Source organism: Castor canadensis, chromosome 11, assembly GCF_047511655.1.
Source record: "Castor canadensis chromosome 11, mCasCan1.hap1v2, whole genome shotgun sequence".
Classification (NCBI taxonomy): domain Eukaryota; kingdom Metazoa; phylum Chordata; class Mammalia; order Rodentia; family Castoridae; genus Castor; species Castor canadensis.
In genome coordinates, this window is record NC_133396.1 from 142,372,332 (window position 1) to 142,398,015 (window position 25,684).

At 39.9% G+C, this 25,684-nt stretch overlaps 1 protein-coding gene across 13 annotated transcripts in view; it reads left to right on the forward strand.

Annotated features, from left to right (window-relative positions):
• The window catches only part of Enah (ENAH actin regulator), a 139,156-nt gene that overhangs the window by 97,040 nt on the left and 16,432 nt on the right, over window positions 1–25,684 (forward strand). For 4 of the 13 annotated variants that reach the window (XM_074048862.1, XM_074048867.1, XM_074048863.1 and 1 more), the window contains exons 4-9: window positions 1,791–1,847; window positions 6,729–6,813; window positions 19,967–20,202; window positions 21,373–22,086; window positions 24,088–24,389; window positions 25,381–25,526. In XM_074048862.1, coding sequence (XP_073904963.1) covers window positions 1,791–1,847; window positions 6,729–6,813; window positions 19,967–20,202; window positions 21,373–22,086; window positions 24,088–24,389; window positions 25,381–25,526 — 1,540 coding nt within the window. Of the gene's footprint in view, window positions 1–1,790; window positions 1,848–6,728; window positions 6,814–16,471; window positions 16,778–19,966; window positions 20,203–21,372; window positions 22,087–24,087; window positions 24,390–25,380; window positions 25,527–25,684 lie in introns of those variants that run through there. The other 9 variants (XM_074048870.1, XM_074048872.1, XM_074048866.1 and 6 more) reach the window with 5 other exon arrangements.

Sequence of the window (25,684 nt, forward strand, 5' to 3'; positions counted from 1 at the left end):
TGGGAAGAAGACGCTTAAGATACCAAGTGCACGAATGTTGCTCAACAGTTTGAATTGTGAGGAAGATTGGTGTTCTTGGTTGGAAAGTCTTATCTGACACAGTGATCGTGTGATGTCTGTGGTCATTCTGGCAGTTGTCAGCTGACTTCTGCTGAAATGATTGGGAATGGGGTGTGGCTCTTTCTTCTGTCAGAAACTAGGCACCTTGTCAGGGTTTCCTTGTAAGTTTTTTTTTTTTTTTTTTTAATTGTCGTTACGTGGTTTTCCCTTAAATATGGATGTAAAGACTTAAGGGTGAAATCTGAAAATTAGACATGTTGATCAATGAAGGTTTTGTAGAAATAGCCATTTATAAACATTGGTAAGAGATTTTTTTTAAAGCAGTTCTAACTTAAAATGTAATTCTTGAAAATTTTCTAAATTGTTTATCTCCTTTGAAATGATCTCATTAGCTTGGTACACATTACATTTGTATATGCCCATGGTCTTACTCCAACTTTGTTATGATTGTGAATGTTGTGCATGCAATTTTAATATAGCAGTGAGGGTGGTTGGAAGTACTTAGCAGAGGTGACATTTATCACTCTTACTTACCTTGCTTGTTTGCAAATGTCTGCTGTATTGTTAAGACCTAAACTTCACTGGATTATGTTATTCTAAAAGTGATGAAAAATTCTCTTTATAGTTGTGACTTAATACTATGTTAAGATATGCATTCTTTAACTATAAGTTGGTTTCTTTCTGACTCTACTGAAACTTTTTTTTTATTTACCAGGACTTGTATTATTTAAAGAATATAGTTTTAGGGAAATCTAAAATACTGTCGTTGTCTTTGTGTGATCTTCTGTAAGTTGGTATGTTTTTAACCCACTATTTCTTGGTTTCGTACTGATGGAAAAAGAACTTTTTTCCCATGCTGGAAAGAATTTCTTTAGAATTTGATAGAAAATTATGATGTAAAGTTTTGGGGGTTAGCAATGTAATACTAAAATATATTTTACTTTTGATTTTCCATCCCAATTTTGAGTAACACCTTGATGTTGAATAATGCGTTTCCCTTTTCATAAATTTTCATCTTTATGAATTTTTCCTCCTAAAAAGAATTTACTTCATGGACACTTAAGCTAAATTTTGATGTAAAGAGCGTAAATTAAATGCTGTTTGATGTGATATTTTTTCAAGTATATATGCATATTGAGAAAAAAGCAGTAAAATGTGCTTGATTTTCAAAGTACAAAGCAAGCAAAGGTATTTTATTTATAACTATATACCGCAACTCTTTAATTGCAGTGGGCTGTCTATAATGACCTTGGTTTTTTTCAAGTGGTAGAAATGAGTTAATCTAATGTGGATTTATTCTTAAGTATTTCCCCTAAGTTTTTTTCAGATGCAGTTTTCCTAAATGGGAGGCTAGACCTCATGAAGTTAATTCTAATGACCACAGATCTTAACTCCATGTACCTTATCTTCCTTAACGTTTTAAACACAGCCTAAATACAGACTGCACTCTGATTGTATGACCCAGGAAAATAAGGGAGTTATAAATGCATCATTTAATCTGTGGCTTATTCCAGGGGTTTCCACAAATAAGATAACATACAAATTATTTTTAAGAGTTTATGTTAAAGAGGATACGTTTTTATTAAGTTACAGAACTTCCAAAGTGAGAATGTAGATAGGACGCATGTGTAAACACATTCTGATCATGTCAAAGCACCTTTTAGTTAATGTGAAGTTCTTCAGTGGCCCCGAGTCCTTTGAAGCTTCTAACACCAAGGTGTCTGTTGCAGCCCAGAGCAAGGTTACTGCTACCCAGGACAGCACTAATTTGCGATGTATTTTCTGTGGTAAGCAACATTGTTTACATTTCTTTTTCAAGCTGTGGTGCATAACAACTTGCGCATTTCCATGACTTTTGTTTCCTTAGGCCATAGTCTGGTTTGTGGCATTTGGGATGTGTAGCAAGCGCCTGTTTTTTTATGTTGTGATACTTGTAGTTCATGTAGGTGATTTGGGTCAGCTTTTGAGTTGCTTTGTTAGTGAGAAATTCATTAGAATTAGGGTCTTAAAACTTTTTGCTTATCTTTTCCAACACAAATGAGAGCGATCTTTGTTCCTTTTTAAAACTATTTTATTTGGGAGCAGGCTTTAACTTAGAATTTAAAAGAAAATTTATATGCATTTTAATGTAAGTTTGCCTTATGCAAAAGGAGTTTTTGCTTAACTTGAATTAAATTTAGGTGTGCATGTTGTAAGAGGCAGCTGTAAACTTACTGCTTGCGTTGATTTCTGACCCAGTCTCCTTCTTTTGGTATGTTATATATCTGTAGCTTAGGAGCGGATTTAGGCTTATAGAATATGTTCTTTTTTTTTTTTTGTCATGCTCACTCATATACATACACATATTATTTACATGAACAAAGTAGGTGTGTCACTTAGCCATACCAGGTTAGAGCTAATCAGATATATTCCTATCCATGCACAAGGAGATTATCCATTTGACTAGATAGGTATATAGACTTCATATTTTGAAAAACCAACTTCCAAAAAGTGGCTTAATTATTTGAGCTCTTTTTTTAATTCATGTACCCTTTTGACTTATGTATACCTTGACTAGCTAATTTATGAGAAAGCTGTGAAGTGATAACTGTAAAAATTTTGTGTTAACTATATCTATGTATATGCATCATATGACTCAAGAATTTTTAATGTGTTTCCTCAGTGTTATTGGTACTGTTTCTTTAAAGAGAATCATTTTTAAGTTCATGTACTTACTGGTTGAGTTTAAAAAGATAAAATTCTGGTGTATTTCTTAATCACCTAAAGTTATAGTTTAGATTTGCTCCAGTTACAGCAGTGGGCCTGTTGTGTGGACTTTTGATAACTCTCCTCTCCCTCCCAGATTCCATAGTTAAATATCACAGGTTAAGCATTTAATCAGTAGCTGTATTTCTGAGCTTCCTGCCTCCTCCTGGAGGTTCTTCTAGACATCTTTGAGGTGGCCGTGACAGAGCATCCATATTTGTGTTGTCAGGGCTTTTTTGAACACCTGCTCATGTTGTCATTTTCTGCTGAAAAATTTGATGTCCACATACAGCATAATTACCCAGTTGCAGAGAATAAGATTGGCCTCATTAATACAGGTGAATTTTTTAAGTTTATAAAATAATGGGTTAAAAAAGCAGATTTCCCCATTACTACCTTTTCTTTGTGTACAAACAATGTAATTACCACTTTGCTAAGCTTCAATTTGATGATGTTTTGTGTAGTAACACCTACTTGTCTCTTGGTCCTCTGTTTTTAAATAGTCTGTGGCTAAGTGTGAAACTAGACTTGTGAAAATTAAAATGGGACAGTAGGTGCTTTAACCAAAACTAAATATTGAAGGCAAGACTAAAGTGCCATTCCTTTTAGAGGGAGGTTCTAATCACATTTCCATCATTTACAGAATGCTGTGTTAGTAACACTGCCACACTTTCCTTCTTAGAAACAGTAGTTCACACACTTCGCTGTACATCTTCTAGCCAGGACAAATTAGGCTCACCATTGTCTTTGGCTCTGGGGCCCTAGTGGAGAGAGTGAGCCCTCAGACAGCTGCTGTTCTTTCCAATACATGGTAGAACAAACCAGCACCACTCATTTCTTTACCTTCAAAGAGAGCTGGTAACCACCACATTTTGCTCTTAAAATACTGTCATTTGCCCACGCGGTGGTTATGAAAGTACTTACTTTGTATTTTAGAATACAGGCACCCAATTAAGAATATGACCTGTGTGAAGAAGTACATTCCAGAAAATATGGTTGCAGCTGACAGCCACGCCCCATCTCAGCTGCTGCTTCCTATGGTCATGTGCAGTGCCTTCGCTGGCACTTACCAGTTTTATAGCCCGGGAGAATGCTTGCCCCAGAAAAGTGTTATTGTGCACCTGTAGTCCATCATTGAACTTGGGCTTTTATTTAATACTTACAGTATGTTTATTATCATTTTTAAGCTTTTTCTCCCTTTTTTTGGTGAGACTGGGGTTTAAACTCAGAGCTGCATACTTGGAAAGCAGGTGCTCTGCCACTTGAGCTGTATCTCCATAATTTTTTTTTTTTTTTTTTTTTTGGTACTGGGGTTTGAACTCAGGGCCTTCACCTTGAGTCACTCCACCAGTCCTATTTTTGTGAAGGGTTTTTTCGAGATAGAGTCTCGAACTATTTTGCCAGGGCTGGCTTTGAATTGTGATCCTCCTGATCTCTGCCTCCTGAGTAGCTGGGATTACAGGTATGAGCCACCAGCACTGGCTCATAATCATTTTTAAATGCACGTGAATCTCCATGTGCTGGTTTTCTCAATTTGACAATACTGATGAAGAAGGAACAACCAATCAGATTAAACACAAATGTGGAAAATGCTGAAGGGAGGGATTCCTTCCCTCCTCCCCATTTAAAGAATGTCTGGAAAGACAGTTGGTCCATTATCACAAAGACCATGTAGCAAACACTTTTAAGAGTTGTTCTTGGATCAAAATTCTCTGTTTCAAAAAAAATCTTCCTTGAAGTTTTTCTTTCCTTCTCATGGACCAAGAATAAACTGTAGAAAATTATTTTTAAAATTAAGATATGAACCACAAAATATTACCCAGTTTTTTAAAAACTCTTTAAATAGGTTTAGAGTAAGCTTCTAAAAAGGTTTAAAAGAGTTCAGTACAGGTTCAGTAAATTGCTGTTTCCTTAATTTAGTTTATTAAGTAACATCAGACTTGTCAGTTTTTTTTAAAAACGTATTTAGTAAAGTAAGTGTGATTGGGTTGAAATTTTGACACCTTTTTCTTGAATTTGTATATTTGAGTTAAAACAAATTTCAACTGAATTTATCCACTAAAACTGTTGTTGAGATCGAATGCCTACTCTAGACATGAGCAAGACAATTGTATTTGTCAGATAAGTAATCTACTGACTTTCAGCTGTCCTAGAATTTGTACAATCTGAAGTGTTCACTTAATTATACAAACGTTTTTAAAGTAGTTAAACCATAATGAGTCTGTAAGTTGGCAGCACCAAATACCTGCATTTACTAGTTTAATAAAGTACATGCCCCCCCCAAAATACATTTTTTGTTCTTTCTCAAACTCATCCTTCCCCCTCATATGGCCACATCCTTCTGCCAGAAGAGATATCTTTTCCTGTAAAATATTAAACATTAGTATATGGCCTATTATAGCAGTCTTTTTTACATCATTATGTTAATTTGCTAAGGATAGCATTCTAGTGTATTTATTAGACAATAGTTATATGTCCATTTATGCAAATATTTGTGTATACTTAATTTTGATTTTAAAAGTTTTTGGCTTTTTGTTTGTTACTGATTACATGGGGTTAATACATCTTTATATTTCATTTATTTGGTTATCAAAATAGATCTTTTAGAAACTAATGAAATATATCACTGTGATTGTCTTCTAATTTGACATTAGAGGACGAATTAAATGATTAGTCTAAAAATACTTGTAAAGAGGTGAGGAAAAAGTGAGTAGTAGATAAGTTCAGATAAAATTAGTTCTGATTCTCCATACCTAGGACGTATCAGTGGTGTATTACATTCTGATGAAGCTTTTTCTGGTTTGAGATTTACTCCACTCACATAAAATACTCCTGTGCTCTTAGCTCATAGATCACAGTAATTTCCTTTATATGAAGAAGCATTTACTGACTTTTTTATACTAGTGGTCTGTAGTAATCTTTCAGACTTTTAGCTAGGGGCATTATTGGCACACTAGAACTCAGGAAAACATATATATTCCTCATATAGTCCTCTCCAAGAGTGGAAGATAGTTATTTGTTTACTCTCATTTACTGAATTAGATTTTAAGATTGTTCTAGTTTAACCTTCGGAATCATATATTATATTAGGGCCAGCATTTCTATCATTTAATCGCTATACCCTATGACATTAAGATTTCCCTTAATCTAGTGCATTGTGTCTGAGATGCTAACAGTGGTCTGCACTGCACATATTATGTGTGAATGGATGGTCATTAGTTTCTCAGGACAGCACCAAGTTGGTGTGAATGCACGTTTTCTTTCCTGCTTATCCCAAATGAAAAGTTGTTAAGATTACTGCTGTTACATGTAATGAATTTGATAAAAATTCAGATAAGTAGGTTAATTTATTAAATGGGAATTTAGAAATGCTTATTTCACCAGTGTTGGAAATGCCAGGCCATTAAACAAAATGGCAGCTTAATTTGGGCAAATTTGATAAATGCTTTAGCTTACTTCAGTCTAGTAATGAGGTTCTCATGCTCTCTCTCCTATTTTTCATTTCCAGTGTTCTATTTAGGTGAGTTTTTGAATTCTGGTTTTTCATTTAAGTTCCCCTCTCCACCTCATGAATAATTACCCCAAAGAGAATGTCTCATTGTCTTAGAAAATGCCAAGCTCAGGTGCCTGTTCAGATGCTCATTGAACACTTGTTCTACTCAAGCTCTTCATATGCAAATGTTTGTTTTTCCTTTATTGTTGATGTTTCCATTGTTTGAAGTAAGCCTTTTGGAGATGATGACAGATTATGTTGCAGTCTTTCATTTGCTGTGTGTTACGTAAAGCTTATATTTTATTTTGCTAGACAAAAGAAGATGCATTTGTAAATATGTGATGGTTTTCTGTTATTCTCATGATTTTATTTCCTCTATCCAGCTAGATAGAAAGATAATGTTCACCTTTAATGTTTCCCTCCCTTGTAGGGCCAACATTGCCTAGACAGAATTCACAACTACCTGCTCAAGTTCAGAATGGCCCATCCCAAGAAGAGCTGGAAATGCAGAGAAGGTAAATTCGCAAGCTGTGTGCACCTTTTCTTTCTGTCACAGAGGACCAAGCTATGAATGTCCTAATGTTGAAAATAGAGTTTATCTTTTCAGCTCTTTGAAAGTCACAACTTTTACTCTTACATTAGAAAATTTTGAAATCATCATTAATAAGGGGTTTGTGATGCTTGACACAAGTTGTTATAAAATTTCATGCCTGCTTTTTTGTAAAAATCATACTCATGGTACATCTGAAACAGATCAGATACACTAAACAGCTCAGGAGGTATCTTTGTCCTTCAGTAAGTCTAACTGTGGTAATAGTTGCAGAGCAGCCTGTGACTAGTATGGTTTTCACATGAGCACTTTAATTATAAAATCAAAACAATCCTGACTGAGTCTCTAAAACATTGATCTTGAGGTGGTATGATAGGTTTGAATCAGGGACAATTACCTTATTTATGACTAAAGACTGGTTGAACAAAGTCAGAAACCTTATCTTCATTGTTTCAATGCAGTCTAGAAACACTTGAAATTTTTCTTAATTACAAAGGTGCTTTGTAACAATTATTTTATAAAATTCAGGTACATTTGGTAACTAAAATGGAGCTACTCAAACCAGGTGTCCCATTTTTAAACAAAATGTAAACTTTTTAGAGATGCTGATACTGCTTTTTTTTTCTTTTTACTAGTAGGGTCACCCTGTTTGTTCTGGGGGGCTGGTAACCAGATGGACTGTTGTATAGATGGAGTTTTCAACAAGAAGCGTTTGCTTCACAGCAAGCCCCCATTTGTTATTGTGACCTTAGATTTATATTTTACTTTGAAGACATTTTTCATACTCTATGTCATGTTGGCTGCTTTGGAGTAGAACCACTTAGCTTTTGAGGAAATTCTCTGGATCTCCCAAAATGAATTCATTTTTGTACAAAGCATGTGTGTATGTGTATATATATTCATATTATACAGCCATATCACTCCAGAAATGGCCTCCATCCAACTCTTTTTTCTGTAACCAATATAAATAAAACTGTTTCTATAGGAATAAATTTAAAGGATATAATAATTGCATTTCCATTTAGGGAGCTTTTAAAATACCAGAATAATTCTAAGAGTGAAAAAATTATGGTATTACTGCATGTACACACATACACTAAAGTAGAAAAGTAACTAATAGAAATGACCATGCTATTATTGAGAGTAATACATTTGTAAATAACTAGGAAGAAGTAGGAGAGACCCTAAAACCTCTGGTTATACAAAGAGGGCCGGCAGGCAGCTCCTGAGAGTTGCCAGAGATGAGGGCAGTGCAAAATAGAAGCAATCTAAGGTTACTGCTGCCCTTTTAGTCACGCAGGTGTCTACCACACAGAGGGTGGGAACCTCAGTTAAAAATGAGTATGCAGTAAGTTTCTAGTAATTGTGAAAACCCCGAGCCTCATGTAGATTAATTCTCTATCAAGTGCTCACCTGGATTTGCCTTTTCCAAGTAGATACTCGTAAAGAGTTTGAAAATAGTTTAAATTGGGGATGTTGTTTATACTGCTCATTTGTTTAGTTGAAGACTTTATGAAACTTAGTCATTTTGAAGACTAAAATTCAAATATCTGAAAAAATTGGTGTGATTTTTGAAAATTATTTTCTGTCCAGTCATGCATACACTCTTGTTTTTTCAGATAAAGCCTCCACAAGACATCTCTCTCTGTCTTTCATCCCCATTCCTTCTCTTTACTCCATCCATTTCCTACTACTGTTTTACCATTGTTGTTGCTGGCCTTGAACTCAAGATCCTCCTGTCCGAACCTGCTAAATGCTGGAATTGCAGATGTGTGGCACCACATCCCATTTCCTTTCTAGTCAAATCTGCTCTTTGTCTCTACAAATCGGCCAGTCATGCTGCTTGCCTTGATGACTGACTTCTGGTTGACTTTCCCCATGGTTCACATTGGCCTCTTGGGTCTTCCTTTTGGTGTTCTAGAGTGTCTTATTGTTGACTGTGCTTATGTTCTCTCTTTTTCTGTGCTACTCTTTTTCCTTGCATGAATCTTCACATATGTAAAGCTATAGGACTTTTTATTCTCTATACGGTATGCCCTTGGCAGAACTGATGAATTAGTTGGTGTTTTCGTCCACCTTTTATTCCTATTAACAAAGTACCTGAAGCAAGCTAACTTAATGAAGAAAACACATTTATGTAGCTCAGCATTTTGGAGTTCCAGGGCATGACAATGATGTTGGGCTTCAGCATTGGTGAAACCCTCTTGGCTGTTATACCATGGTGGGAACACATATGTGAGGACTAGATCATATGACCAGACCAGGAAGCCAAAGAAAGACTGGAGGCCCACGGTCCCTTCTGGTGGGCACACCTCCAGTTGACCTTGAACCTCCCCCTAGGCCTTACCTCTTAAAGGTCCATCCAGTTTCCTGACACACTAGCTTGAAGACCGTGCCTCCAACACATGAACCTTTATTGGGAACACAATTAAACCATATCCAAACCATAACAGTTGGTGAATGTGGTCTTCTTTACCACTTAAGAATCCACAGCTCCAGCTGTGGTCATCTCTTGAGATCCAGATTTATATTTCTATATAGAGTAGTCACTGACCTGTTTAAGCCTTTGGTGAAAGCCATGGACTACCACCTTCTCATCCAGCCCCTAGTCCTTGTGGTAATGGATATTAGTGTGCAAACATTTCTGTGCTGTTTCAATGTCATATGTTCCCTGAATCCTAACAGTGGATCCTCAGTGAGAATTCCTACTGTGGAGTACATCTATTTGCATACACTACAGACACTTCAGTTTTAAGCTCTTAAAATTTCATCTGTAATGCACACTCCTTCTTCTCTGTAACATTTCTTTGAAAATTTCATCGTGGAGCCACTGAACCCATCACTCACTGTATTTGTTCAAGTACACTTTGCTCCTTTCTCTCAAAGTCCTGTGAGCTCGCTCTTCTGGTGCTCTTATGACTGCAGAAGCCAGCCGCATGTGCTGCTATAATCATCTACGTGGTTTTTTGTCTTTAACCTCAGTCTCTTTCAGTTTTTCCACATCTTAATTAGTCAAGGTATAGGTAGTAGCTGTGGACTCTCCACTGTGAAAATCGAATTCTCGCTGCTTTCCTTGCCAATTGTCAGCAGTTATCTTCAGTTTTCTAGGCAAGCCACCTTCAGTGGTCTGCCTGTGTCCTCTATGAGAGGAGCACCATTGTTCTGCATGTGTCCCTGCTTCGCCATCTGACTTGTGTGGCCGTACCATTACTTTTCCTATTTCAGGATTTGTGTACTTGTTGTCTTAGTGTAACTGTCAGTAAACTTTACCTCTCTGTGTGTATTTATCTTTTTCCTCTTCCTAGAATCCCTTAAGTGTTTATATGAATCATGGTACTCTTTTTCTTCACATAAGTGTGGCCTGACATGTTTATGCTTATCCCAGCTCAGTGTTTGGTAGATTCATCTATAACTCTTAAAATTTTAAAAAATTTGTTGCTTTGACAACAAATTTTGTCCTTTCTCTGCTCTTTCCTGGTCTTTTCCTTCTGGTTACTTGTTGACCTTCTGGGTTATTTCCTCTTGACACTGATCTTTTCTCATTGTCTATGTCTTTTTCTCTTACATTCTTGGCAGTTTTCTTAACCTTAAATTTTAGACTAGCAGTATTCAGTAGAGCTATTTATGTAATTAATTTTTTTCTAGCACCATACTAATAAAAGTAAAAAAGATACAGGTGAAATCCACTGTGTAAAAAATATTACCATTTCAACATGAGTAGTATAAAATCACTCAGACATTTTATGTTCTGTTTTTCATAGGAAGTCATCAAAATTCAGTGTACATTTTGTATTTATAGTCCATTTCTTCTCAGACCACAGTTCACGTGCTCAGAACCAACAGTGGCTCATGGTACCTTCTGTTGACAATTTAGCCTTGATTTCCAAGGTCTTGGTTTTGTACTTGTTCCCCATCATAATGCCTGTACTAAACTTACAGCTGTGTCTTCAGTATCTCTTGTTTCTCTTCCTTTGCTCAAATTATATCTCCCTCAAGCACCATATTGTGTCTTACTGCTTTTACTCGTGTATCTGGCACCATCTGTTTCTGTAAGCATTTCAGCTGAATGATTGCACAACTTGGCTGGGTTCCTGTCCAGTTGTGGAGGTTGGGTCTCTGATGGGCAGCAGTCTTCCATTACTAGTAGGGCAGTGAAAGTGGGCAGACCCACAGGCTATCCTTGGGGTGTCAGTCAGGAGCAGGAGAGGGCCTAGCTGCCACTTGTTCCACCAGAGGCCCTAGCTCATTGAGACAGCTGTTGCATTTCTTCAGAGGGTCTCCTGTCACTGTGCCATTCTACCCACTGGGGGGACGAACTGTGCTGCTGCTCATCACGCAGTGAATGCATTTATTACTTAGCTTGATTACTGTTGCACTGCCTCCTCCCTCTCTCTCTGACCTCACAATACTCTTCCCCAAGTTCCTCTGTCCATGTCTGCACCAGTCATTTTGACTGTGTGTTCTGGACTACAAATGGCTCTGCTGCTCAGTCCGGGATGGTCCAGGCATAGTTTGTTCTAAGTACTTAGGCTATATTGGGGTGGGGCGGTAGGAGCAGAAAGCCTTAATCCAAACAGCTCAGAGACATGACATAGTATAGTACAATGATGTGCATTACGGAAATTCAGGGTGAAGAACTGGATGTAATTTTGGAAAGGTTGGTCAGGGTAGACCTTGCTGAGATGAAAGGAAGGAAAGAATTAGCCAAGCAGAGGTCTGTGTAAGCATGTACCAGGTGGTGGGAGGGGCAGTCAGTGCAGCACAGCGTTGTGCCCTGTACACAAAGGAAAGAAGGCTATAGAGGCTGCAGTGGAGAACAAGAAGGAGTGGCAGGCGAGGAGGCTGCAGGCCTGGGGCTCAGATCCTGCAATACCATGAAAGCTATAAAGAGCTTAGCTCTCCTTCTGAGAGATACAGAGTGATTGGACAGTTTTGAGCACAGGAACGATCTGACTTGACATTTCAACAGAGTCAGGTGACAGATGAAGGCAGGTGAAGAGTTGTAGCTGCTGCTCAAGAGGAAAGCCAGTTACGAAGCTGCTTCTGTGAACTAGGCTGGAAATAATGGTAGTGTGAGAAGTGGGACTTTCAGGTCCTGGGGGTTGTATGAAGGAGTAAGAGAAAGAAAGTGGTTAGGTCTTTAGGCTAAGCTAGTGGGAAAGGTGGAGTTGCCTTTAGCTGAGGTGGGTTTTGTTGGATGATGTCAGAGGTGAATGTTGAGGATGCTAAACTGTTCACTGGTTATCCAGATAGAGATGTTGTGTTGGAGTACTAGTCTACAGGAGACTAGAAGAGAAGTCTAGACGTAGACTCCTTCCTACTGCTAGTAACACCTGTAGTTTTCTACTTTGGGTATATTTTATACACATTTGTAGGATTCTTCAATTTCAGAATTTTGGAGTGGAGATACAGACTACAGACTACCAATGATGAATAAGAATCTAGACACTCCTGTCTAGTCCTCCCTGCTCAGCGTTCCTCACGGCCCCTTTCCTCACAGCCAGGGCAGTTTGCTTGGAAGAAGCTGCCCTGTCTTCTTTATCTCTTTTGACGGTCTCTGTGTATACCATACTCATTTCCCTGTGGACCGTTCTCCACCCACACTCATATCTTCCTTTCTGAATTCCTTGAATTGAACTTAATCACATGATGTTTATATTTTTTGCTTAAGAAAATAAACAAAAAACAAGAGGTAACTAACTTAGTAGACCAGAAAAAGTTTAAAACCAAGCCATGCCAGGTAAGAGAAGGAGGGAGCTGCTGTGGTGCCTATAGATAGCAAGCCATTTGGTAGTGCTAAATGCAGGAGGGTCTGTGAGAGGTGCTGGGGTACCAGCTTCTCCCTGTCTTTCCCCTCCAGCACCATCCCATGATGGTGACACTCATCTCACAGAGATCAAAACAAAGGTGTTCTCGCCCAGCGCTGCTCAGGCCACCTGTGCTTCAGAGAATTTCCAGTGTGGGGCCTGATGCCACATATGCTTGCAGTCCCAAAACTCAGGAGGCTGAAGCAAAAGGATCTGAATTCAGGGTCGGTCTGGGTGGCATAGCAAGACACTGTCGCAATAAAACCGAAAAAAAAAACACATATATGTAGAGATTTTCTAGGACCACATTTTAAAGAATGTAATAGAGAGAAGTAAAATTAATTCTGATATATATTTAACCATATGTCAGATATTGTTATTATAATAGCTTATTGATACAATAATTTCAGAGACATTTTGTGTTCTCTTTTTGTACTAGGTGTGGATTTTTGTATTTTGAGCAGATCTCAGTTCAAATTGGTTGTGTCGGGAGTACGTGGTCAGGACATGTGGTAGCAGCCATGCATTGGAAAGCAAGGCCAGGGGTGATAGGCGAGTGCTCACAGGCACATTGACAGAGTTAAGAATGTCTTCTACATTTCTGCAGTGTTTTAAAAAAGAGGCATGTAGGAGTGCCTGCCTAGCAAGCTTGAGGCCCTAAGTTCAAACCCCAGTCCCACAGAAAAAATAAAATAAAAAAAAAAGAAGAGGCTATGGATGTGGCTTGGTGGTAGCATGCTCGACTAGCATGAATAAGGCCTTGGGGTTCGATCCCTGCCACAACAATAAAAGTTAAAGAGGAAAAACAGAAAGGGCGTGTCCACAGGTATGGATCCAGCCCTTCACAGGGAAAGTGTGCCAATCCCTGGCCCAGGCTGAGGTAGATCAGGCATGATAGTGGGGGTGTGGACAGGAGCCCAGCCAAAAAGAGGGTTAGTCTCTCTCCCTCACTCAGCTCCTCCATGCTGGCAGCCAGGCCTGTAGAGTTCAGATTCCTCTTCAGGAAGTTGCCGTGGCCAGAAGAAAAGATGGAGATGTTGACATTCAAGGTTAGGCTTCAGAGGAGCCATTACTGCTATTCTGAGTGTGAATGTACAGCCAAGGACCCCCAAACCCAGAGGACAGCTTCCATATAAAGATAGGCCAAACAAACAGAATTGACACTGGATGAAGTACACAATTCAGGGAACAGAGCAAAGCGTAGAAATGTACTGTGAAAACTTCAGAGATCTAAGAGGGTATATTTTACTTTGCAACAAAAATTGATAGTTATTTTTAAAGAACATTTAGAGAAGAAACCGGACATAGTGGCACACTCCTGTAATTCCAGCTAGTTGAATAGCAAAACCCTGTCTCAAAGAAAGGACAAAGTTGGGGGCATGCCTCAAGTGGTAGAGTACTTGCCTAGCATGCAGAAGGCCCTGGGCTTAGTCCCTGGTACTGCTCCCAATCCCCCCAAAAAGAATTATTTAGAGAATAAGAAAGTATACTTAGAAGGTATTAATTTATAGGAAAAAAAAGGTTTGAGAAATGAGGTTACAGAAATTGCTCTGATAATAGTCCTAAAATACAGAGGCATTGAGAAAGAAAAGAAAGTGAGAGAGTCAGTTTAGGAGGGCCAACATCCAGAGAATGAGCTCTAGGGGAGGACGTGAAGAAGTTGGATCTGCAAATAGATAACTTAAAAATTTGCTAGAATACAATGATTTGATGACTTAGATCAGAAATCTGTAGACCTTTTCTGTGAAGACCCAGATAGTAAATATTTTAGGCTTTGTGGGCTGTCAGGTGTCCAGGACATTTTTTTTTTCATATGTCCTTACTTTATTTATTTTTTTTTCCTTTTTCTTTTATTATTCATGTGTGCATACAAGGCTTGGTTCATTTTTCCCCCTGCCCCCACCCCCTCCCTTACCACCCACTCCGCCCCCTCCCTCTCCCCCCCACCTCAATACCCAGCAGAAACTATTTTGCCCTTATTTCTAATTTTGTTGTAGAGAGAGTATAAGCAATAATAGGAAGGAACAAGGGGTTTTGCTGGTTGAGATAAGGATAGCTATACAGGGCATTGACTCACATTGATTTCCTGTGCATGGGTGTTACCTTCTAGGTTAATTCTTTTTGATCTAACCTTTTCTCTAGTACCTGTTCCCCTTTTCCTATTGGCCTCAGTTGCTTTTAAGGTATCTGCTTTAGTTTCTCTGCATTAAGGGCAACAAATGCTATCTAGTTTTTTAGGTGTCTTACCTGTCCTCACCCCTCCCTTGTGTGCTCTCGCTTTTATCATGTGCTCAAAGTCCAATCCCCTTGTTGTGTTTGCCCTCAATCTAATGTCCACATATGAGGGAGAACATACGATTTTTGGTCTTTTGGGCCAGGCTAACCTCACTCAGAATGATGTTCTCCAATTCCATCCATTTACCAGCGAACGATAACATTTCGTTCTTCTTCATGGCTGCATAAAATTCCATTGTGTATAGATACCACATTTTCTTGTCCATGACATTTGATCAGCTCTTTCTTGGTAGCTTGCCATAGACCATGTGTAAATGAGTGGTGTGGCCAGGTTAGGCATGTGGGCTGGAGTGAAAAGGCTTGCCACCCAGCATGGTAATTCAGGCCTGTAATCCCAGCACAAGGAGTAAGGAGTGGGGGGGATTGGGCAGAAGATTGGGAGCTTGAGTCCACCCTCGGCTACAGAATAAGACCATATCACAGAAACAAACAAAACCCACAAGTGCCCAGCCCAGTAAGTGGAAAGAACAAGGATGGACCCACCCCCAAGGCAAACCACTGTGGACTTGGGGAGGAAAGAAAAATCCTGAGAAAAACTCTTTCCATTTTAAACCTTCTCTGCCGAACTTCCTAGAAAGTTATTTATTGAAGGGTGCGTTCTGTTAAAAGGAGAGTAAACCAAGAGTGGTGAAACTTTGTTGGGATCCTAGAAACAAGGGGTCCAATTTAGGAAAGAGAGAAGGCAGTTGTCAGGATGGCCAAAGCAGGGCAAGCAACAGGGTCATGAAGTCAAGATTGGCATCCCTTCACATTTATCTAACACCAGTCATTCCAGAGAAGGCTGGATTAAATGTCTGAGATTTTGTAATTTATATTTATGTGCTAAATGATGTGTAACCTCACTGTGGGCCAGTGCTTTGCACATCTGCTTACATTTGGGGTTATCTGTTTGGAAGAGGAATATTTCAGTGGTGGAAAGCATCGCCCCCCACTAGAGCCCGGAGGTCCAAGGGTCCTAACAGGTGTATCTTAGGGAACGGAAAACAAAACGGGCCAACAGAAATCCTGACTACTCCATGGCATATTTGACAATGTTGAGAGGGTTTACAGTTTGGATGGAGAGTTGGCGGTACAATAGAAACAGATATGTAGGGGAAAAAAATCAAATAAAACACTAATTTTTAGAGTAAGAAAGTTAAGTTTTCATGAGATGAGCAATGAATGATACAATACATGAGTATTGCTGTAATCAAGGTGGTGTTAGGATTTTATTAGAAGAATGGAGAAGAAACGTGGAGTCAGAATTGTAGGAAGTCAGATAACATAAATCTGGAAAATCAGGAAGTAATAGTTCTAAAAAAATTGGTGTATTCAGAAACATGAGATAATTATCACAGTACTGAAAGTAAGTGCTTTTGGGGAGAGAAATCAGAAGTGATGAGGATTGGTAAGATGACCATTTCATTAAATGCTTTGCTATTGAATTTTTTTACTGTAGGTAATTTTTATTTTTCATCAGTGTGAAGTTAAGTGGATAAAACAAATGTTTACTTAAGATGTTAAGCTTTTGTTCTAATCCTTTAACTGTAAAAACATGATAATACAGTTCTCTATTCATATGTGTATCACTTGTTAAATTTGGTTCTGACTCATTAATATCTGGCTTCCTTGGCTGTGATGGAAAAATATATTCTAAGAAACATGAGTCAGTCCTGTGCTAGTCTCCGTGTAGAACGTAATTCAGTTAGGATCCATAAATAGTTTGTTCATCACTGCTCAAGAGGGATAATAACCTCGCCCAGACCAAGGAGTCGGAGCCATGAAGGTGTACCGGCCTCCTGTAGTCCTTCAGAGGCAGGATGGACCGAGAGTGGATCGGCTGCTGCTGTGAGTGTTGGCTCTTCGCTAGGAGCTTTGTAACATTGAAACGCAACTGTCATAAGTTCCATCCATTTTTGTTTGTTACTAATAGAGAAGTGGAATGTGCACATTGTGCAATGAGAACATACCTATGTAACTTACATGCTGAAAAATGCCAGTAATGTGTGTTACTAAATGTTTCCAGCTCAGAACATTTTTCTTAGTCGACTACCCTATATCACTGTGTTGAAACTGAAACCTAACACCATTCATTCTAGATAAAGCTGGATTGAATATGTTTTGAGATTTTGTTATTTATAGTTGACATGCTTCAAAAAGTAAGTCTTTGGCAATAGCTGCTTGAGAGAGAAATATTTTAGTGATGGAAGGGCACTGTGGCTGATAATATTTTTAAATACTTCAATGGCTGAAATGTTGGCCATTTGCACTGCAAAAGATTTATATTCAAATTGTTATACAATTCATATCCTAATTTAAAAAAAATCAGGATTTTTTTCCGTAGCTCAGAATTTGGGCATTTGCATTATAATGCTCCTACAATAGTTTTGTTAATGACTGACAAGAACTAGCTGTGTGGACACCTGGAGCAGCTACATGCATCTCCACCGTGCAAATTGGCAGGAGCCGTTCTCTGAAGAGCAAAGTCTGTAAAGAGTCACATATGTCTCACTTTCTAGGTTATAATAGAAAGTGCCAGCAAAGATTTGTAAGTCAGTTGTTGGAATTGTGTGTAGATGGAAGTGTTTTCAGTAACTAGGAAGTCAGGAGACCTGTGGTGGTGCTTCTTAGGAATGCTTAAGATACTGGCTATAATAATAATCAGGTTTTAAGATCCAGTATGACTTCATTGTGCTATTTGGTAAATCTCCAGCTGCCAGAAGTTTTGAGGGATAACAGTGTCACAGTGGGGATGATTAACAAACTCTAACGGGATTTTGTGTTTTTCGGATTTTTTACACTTCTTGTTTCCATATTAGAAAGCTCTTTCTTTTGTATCAAAGTAATACAAGAAGTACATGGTTTCAAAAGCTTATAACAAAAACTAGTGTTTGCTAATCTTGTAGCTGTTTCTTGTCTTTTAAGTTTAGATATCTTACTTCCTAATGGCAAGATGCCTTCCAGACTCCTTCACTACACACATGCTTTTCCCAGTGTAGTTGTGGGAGAATGGTTGGCTAAATCAGTGTCCAAGATCACATCCTTTAACGTCACCTAAGAGCCCTGGTGTTCTCATTGCTTCTCACTTCTTATTCTCATTCTTAGGGTTTTTTTCTTCCCTCCTTCCTTCCTCCCTCTCTCTCTCTCTCTCTCTCTCTCTCTTTCTTAACTGAGTTAATGGCTGTTTCTCTAACCAACATGATGTTTTTAACATACAAAATAAGAAAGCTATAGTCACAGGTAGAAAGCCTAGTGTGGGTGTGGAAAAATTACTAAGTAATGGCGTTTAGACTTAAGACTTACATGTCGTGATATTTTATAGGGCTTTTAGTCTATGAAAGCATGTCTACTGATACAAGAAAAAAAGTGCAATGTTTCCAAATGCAGGGATAGATGACAGTAGTAGGCACTTCCTGTTCCTTCAAGATTGTTGTTTTGAAGAAAGAAAACTGTCCAACATCTTTACCTAATTTTTAGCCTGCTCACTGAAAAGAAGCCCATCTAAACATAATCCCAAAAAAGTCAAGCAGAAAAGAGGTACCATCCACATGAGCTTTAGTAATTATTACTTGAAAATTATTACTTGAAAAATTACTCTCTCTGGGCTAATTAACTGGTTGCATTGTGATAAAGAGGCAAAGGTAACTAAAAGAACAAGTACCCTATTCCTCCCAGCAGTATCAAAAAACCAGTAAGATCTTTCCAAAATCCTCACCCTTTCTTGATTCCTAAATTGGCTATAAAACAGAAGAAAAGGCTACTTGACAAGTGAGTTAATCCTATTTCTTTCACCAAAACACATAGCCTTTCTCTGGACATACAACCGTGCTTCACAAGGACAGCAAGAAACCAGGTTCCTTTTCAAGAGCTTCTGGAGTATTGTCTCACTTAATCTTCCTTATAGTGCTACAAAATACATGGGTGAGATGAGAATAACTTTGGCTTTTTAAAGAGAGGGCTAATTGGTACAACTTTTCCTAAAGGCAGTTGGAGCCATGTATTAAAAATCTTAGGAAATGCATGTAAGTGTGGATTTTTAGAAGCAGTTGGAAAAAGGCTCAAGGGTGCAGATAGTGAAGGTGAGAGTTCATTGCAGTATTGGTGATTGCACGAGGACAGCTTAGTTCATGTGTACCTTCCTACAGGAGGAAAGGCCTAGAAGGACATATGTGCCAAAATGTTAGAGTTGTCTCTAGCTAAGAGATTTCAGTGGTTTAAAGTTGATTTTCTTTCCTTCCTACTTAACTGTTTGTTTTGATTTGTTTTTGTCGTTTTGCAGTGCTGGGGTTTGAAGGCAGGCCAGGCCCTTGCACTTGAAGCAAGCACCCTACCACTTGAGCCACATCCCCAGCTCTTTTGTGTTTTGTTTTGTTTTTGAAACAGCATCTTGCAGCCACCTTTCCCTCAGTTTGAGCTGCCTCAAACTCATGATCTTCCTGCCACTGCTTCCTGACTAGCTGGTGTTGACTGGGATTATAGGCATGCACCACCATGCCTGGCTTTGTTTGTGTTTGTTTTTAATTCAGCAAATGGTTATTTAGCTGTTGCTGTGACCAACCATTGTATTTTCTGAAATGATCATTTATTTCTTGTACAGTTCAAATTGAAAAAAAAAAAAATTGGTGGTACTGATGTTTGAACTCAGTGCTGGATAGGCACTCTGTTACTTGAGCCACACTCCCAGACCAGCCTGGACCATGTTCATCCTGTCTGTTCCTCCCTAGAAGCTGGGATAACAGGCCCAGTTGGTGGTTGAGGTGGGGTCTCACTAACTTATTGCCTGGGCTGGCCTTGCACTGTAATCTTTCTGATATCCACCAAAGAAAGACTGGAGCGTGTTGTGCTGAGGTATTCAGCTGGGATGGTGCTGATGAGAGGTCAGCCCCTGTGTATGAAGCAGGAGTCTTCCGAGGCGGTTCCCTGGTGTCAGATGCCAGTCACCGCTGCACCCTGACTTCTTTTACTCCAAGTAGGAGTGAAGTGAGCATTGGTTCATCTCCAGTGAGGGGAGCCACAGACATGTGTCTTTAATTTCAGGCAATTGCAGGAACAGCAGCGACAGAAGGAGCTGGAGAGAGAGCGACTAGAAAGAGAGAGGCTGGAGAGAGACAGGATGGAGAGAGACAGGATGGAGAGAGAGCGCCTGGAGCAAGAGCAACTGGAGCGGGAGCGGCAGGAGCGGGAGCGCTTGGAGCGGCAGGAGCGGGAGCGCCTGGAGCAGCTGGAGCGGGAGCAGGTGGAGTGGGAGAGAGAGCGCAGAGCGTGCAGCTCCGGTAAGAGTTTGCAGCTTTGCATCCTGTGCGAGCTGGGAGGAGGCTCTGTGGTCAGGTGTTAGGATGTCTTTCACATGTGAGATGCTTGGGGTGAAGCTGTGTACAGTTGGAGGCTATGGAAAATACATAGCAGTGATCTCTGTATCACCTTCTTTTTATTTCTTTATTGCTTTTACTGCTTAGAAACTAAAAGAAAGCTCCAGGGAATTTTTATTCTGGTGTTCTGATTCTGCTAACCTCCTCACAAATTGGCTATAAAATGGAGTGTTTTTGTGGAGACTCTAGTTGGATGAACTTGGGAGAAATGTCCCTCATGAAATTGCCTGAATCATCTCACATGCAGTCTTTAGTACTGTGTAGTAAGAAATTAGCTTGATTATAGTCTGCGGTTTCTGAAGAAGAAATTAAAATAGTAGGTGAAAATACACTCTAAAACTGAGTGTATATTTAACCATTTAAATATATTTTCTAGTATTGTGAAAAGTTAGTGAAAATTACTAAGCCTGCTGGAATTTGTTAAAAGACAATAAAGGTTTAAGATTAGGCTAAAAGGTTGAGGTTAATGTTCATCAAGGAATTCTTTATGCCTTATGCCCTAGGTCAAAAGCCTCAGTGTGGGATTGATTAAATTTTTATTAGTTGGTTAATTGATTGGCTTATTGAGTTAATTCATTTGTTTTTAACTACCTAATTATCTTCTGGAGTTATAGCTAAGAAGACAGACTTTTCCACAAATGAGCATTGAATTCGGAGGTTCCTTGCCCTTTGTAGTAAACGTGTTGCCAGTTTTGCTATTTATTATTTTTTAAAAACAACTAAATTCATTCTTCTATTTATGGCCCTTTTCATGTAATTTTAATGTGCCTTTAAGTGGACTAAGTAATTAAAAAATTAAGGCTACTGCTATCTTTTTCTTACAAAGAATAGATTAATCAATTTATTAATTTACTTATTAGATTAAAACTTATTTCATCCTCTCTGGATCTCAAAATGTAATTACAAGTTAGAGTTTGCTCGAGTGACAGTTACTTGCACATGTGCCTGGTTCTCTGGTACTAACTGTAGTCTGCGTTTGTACATTTTGTCTGATTGCTGGTTTTGTGGCTTCACTAGCTCCCTTTTTCTCTCTCCTTTTTATCCTGTCTTGCTGCTGCTCCCACCTCTGTCCAGCTCCATCTTCAGACAGCTCCCTGTATAGCGCTCCACTTGCTGAGTACTCCAGTTGCCAGCCTCCTTCAGCACCTCCTCCATCATACGCTCCCGTGTCAGAGGCCACTCCTGATTACGCTGTGGCACCTGCTTTGCCACCTCCTTCCACACCCCCTACACCACCCCTACGACACTCGGCGACACGTTTCGCAACGTCTCTAGGCTCAGCCTTCCACCCTGTTCTTCCCCATTATGCTACAGCTCCTCGACCTCTAAGCAAAAGCTCTCGACCTTCTTCTCCTGTGAACACACCCTCTTCTCAGCCTCCATCTCCTCCAATAATGATTAGCAGCCCCCCCAGCAAAGCTATGGGCCCGAGGCCTGTCCTCCCCATCTGTGTCTCTTCTCCTGTGCCCCAAATGCCTCTGTCACCGACAGCACCCAATGGGCTGCTGGACTCTGTAACATGCCCAGTGTCTCCACCGCCTACCTCAGGGCCCACAGCGCCGCCGCCTTCCCTCGCATCACTCTCACACTGTGGACCGCAAGCTTCTCCTCCTCCAGGCACCCCTCTTGCCTCAACCCCCTCCTCCAAGCCCAGTGTTCTCCCTTCTCCCTCTGCAGCTGCCCCTGCCTCTGTGGAGACTCCTCTAAACTCTGAGCTGGGAGACTCCTCTGCTTCCGAGCCAGGCTTGCAGGCAGCCTCTCAGCCGGCCGAGACTCCAGCCCCACAGGGTAAGGCTTTGTTATGGCTGCTGACTGCAGTCACAGCTCACTGCCTAGGAGAATGGGAGGATGGCTGCAGTGGTTGAGCATCTGTGTGCCATGTGGGGTTTTTTCCTTAAAAAAAAAAGCAAAAAGAAGTTAATTTTTTATCCTGTTGCCTCACTTGCACTTGGAAGAGTAATTCTGGGAATTTTCATATGGAACTTTAGGTTTTAGATTCTACTATTTAAGGGTTTCCATACTAAATTTCACTAGTAACACTTTACTCAAGCTCATGTGATCTACCATGAAATAAATATGTGATCTGAGTTGTTTCACCTTCTGGGAGACTTGAGGATCTACCAGGTGTACAGCTGTCATCATTAGAGTTTCCCTGGAGCATGTCTGTCCTTGGGCCCTTTCCACATTGGCCTCTCCTGTGTTGGGCTTTCAGAATGGGTACCAGCTTATACCTGAGGAGTGTCTTGACTTTGCAGGAGGGGTAGAGGGTAGCAGGCTTGGGGCATGGCCCAAATTACAAGTTATGGCAGAAGGGAAACGACTGAGAGTACCAATCTCCAGTTACTCTCCAGCCCTCAACACACACCTTGGGCAACAGAGAAGGGCGGCTGTGGTCACTACATAGGGCTATTTGTGAGTAGAGAAGAACCTGGTTCTGGGGGTGAGGAAGAAGATGTGTAGGAACCTGTTCTTAATGCGGAATACAGGGAAGATTAGAGGATGCTGAAAGTAAATGTGTGTTCTAGCAGTTACATCCTGGCTTTAGACACTCCTTTAGAAGCCTTAGTTCCTAGATGAAGTAATAAGGCTTGTTATCCCTATGAATATTGTTGTTGGCTTACCAAATTTGTTCAAAAGTGGGGTGACAAGCGGGCGCCAGTGGCTCACTCCTGTAATCCCAGCTGCTCAGGAGGCAGAGATCAGGAGGATCGAGGTTTGAGGCCAACCTGGGCAAATAGTTCACAAGACCCTATCTCGCAAAACCCTTCACAAAAATAGGGCTGGTGGAGTGGCTCAAGGTGAAGGCCCTGAGTTCAAGCCCCAGCACCACAAAAAAAGAAAAAAAGTGGGGGTACATTCTGATATGTTTAATTTAGTCTGACAGGGACGGTAGGCAAGAGGCACAGTCAGCCTGCTGAGTCTGACTACCTGCCTAGTCCACCAGAGGCACAACTCTGTGCTCTTCCTTGGGCCATTTATGTGTCCTGTTGTATAGCTACCTGAACTGATGCTGAAAAGTCAGCCACGAGTGCCTGGTCTGCAGGCAGCACTCACTGTGTCCCAAAGCCGCTTCACGAAGTGAGGCATTGGGGTACTAAGCAAATCCGTGTTTACACCCTCTGTGCTTGTACTTCTCCTATATCCCATCTCGAAGGCCAACGCAACTCTGTACTTCAGATTTCATGGTACTTGATCGATTATTTTCTGAGACTTACTTTGAGGTTTTACTTTGTTAGTAAATTCCCTCACTTCAGTGATTCTTAACCCTGCTAACCTTGAATTTAAATGTAAAATATTTTTAAGATACTGAAGTCTGGGACCCACATTCTTAATTCAGGTACTTTGACTGTCTTAGAACAATAAATATCTGTCTTTATTGCAGTAGAATATACCGTCTTAGCACCTAAGGTTTACTTAGATTATTTGGGGTCTTTTATTTCAAATAGAACTGCCATCATACATTGGAGGGGTGTCTGTGTGTTTTAAAGGATGCTTACCTCTCTCCCAAATTTTACAAGTATTTGTTTTTACTCTTAAATCGTCATGGGAAAAAAAAATCTAATAGATATCTGTTGTATGTCTCTTACTGAACATTCAAATAGTCATCGATACACTTTGGATTTCTAATTTAGTGTCTTAAAAACCTAATCTAGATTTTAGACATTATGATAAACCACTCCAGTGCAGTGTTTGTGGACATAATTTTAGCATGGCATTGTGTGCCTGCCCTCGTAAACTTACAGCATTTAGCTCTTTTGTTGATGGCTGTGTAACATTTCTTTCTCTCAGGCCTTGTCTTGGGACCACCTGCACCTCCACCCCCTCCGCCACTCCCACCAAGCCCCGCCCAGACTGCAGCACTCCCTCCTCCCCCAGGACCCCCTCCTCCACCTCCACTGCCATCTTCTGGGCCTCCCCCACCACCTCCCCCACCCCCTCTTCCTAACCAAGTGCCCCCTCCTCCTCCACCGCCTCCCGCCCCTCCCCTCCCCACATCTGGATTTTTCTCCGGATCCATGTCAGAAGACAATCGCCCTTTAACTGGACTTGCAGCTGCAATTGCTGGAGCAAAGCTTAGGAAAGTGTTACGGGTAAATACATATCCAATTATGTGTGTCTCACTCTTTCAGAGTATCTAAACATTGAATTCATTACAATTTTGTGAACCCTATGTTACTCACCTTATTGATTAAAAATATCAAAATAATTTAAATTTACAGAAAAGTTACAAGACTAGTGTAAAGAATTTCTGTGAATCCTTGAGCTGAAGGAATAGCTCAAGTGGTGAGTGCCTGCCTAACAAGCTTCATGCCCTGAGTTCAAACCCCAGTGTTGCCAAAAAGAAAAAAGGATTTCTATGAACCCATCTATCTAGATTCATGAGTTAAAATTTTACCAATATTTGCCTTTATTTTCATTGTGTATGTTTCCTTCTATACACAGTGTTTGAGAGTAAGGTAGAAACATGCTCTTATTTTCCTAAATATCTCAGTGTCTATTCTGTAAGAGCAAGGGCATTCACCCATATGGCCACAGTATAATTACCGAAATCAGGAAATTTAAGATTAGTGGAGTATGATAATCTGCAAGTGTATTCAAGTTTATTTTGAAATGTCTGATATGCAATCAATGTTTTGCTGGCAATTTTTTCCTAGTTCAAGGTCACCTGATAACTTTTAGTTTTAATGGCTCTTAATTTACTCTAATATGTGACTTCTTTAATCTGTCATGATTTTGATTTTGACATGGGAGTTGCACAGTGTTGTTCTGTCCCATTACTGGGACTTTGACAAAACTCCCACTGATAGATAAAGCCAATGTTATTCTCTGTTGGCTCTTAGGTTAAAAAAATAACATTTGAATATTTCTTTGAAATTAATTCTAGCATGTCCTGTGTGGGGATTGTTTTGTTTGGGGATTTTTGGTGATACTGGGGTTTGAACTCAGGTCCTCATGCTTGGTAGGCAGATGCTAAACCACTTGAGCCATGCCCTAGAACCGTGTCCTTCTGTTTTGAATGTAATATATCAATAAGCATAGTTTTCTGACACGTGGAGTTATTACGTGTGTGTTCTCATTAAGGTGGAGGACGTCTCTTTCCCAAGCGGAGGGAGCACCGTCAGTGTGAACTCAGCCTCATCCAAAACAGATATAGTTCGTGGAAATGGACCCCTTCCTCTAGGGGGTAGTGGTTTAATGGAAGAAATGAGTGCCCTGCTGGCCAGGAGGTGAGAAGTTTCCTTGTAGTGGACACATCCAGAATTAAGAGAAACTTGTTGACTTTATTCTGAATATATAACTGAACTGGGTGCAATTCTTTCCTCTTAGAGGAGGTTTTATGCTAAGAGTTAGATGACCTTTTTTACCCAATTTGCTTCCTTTCTAG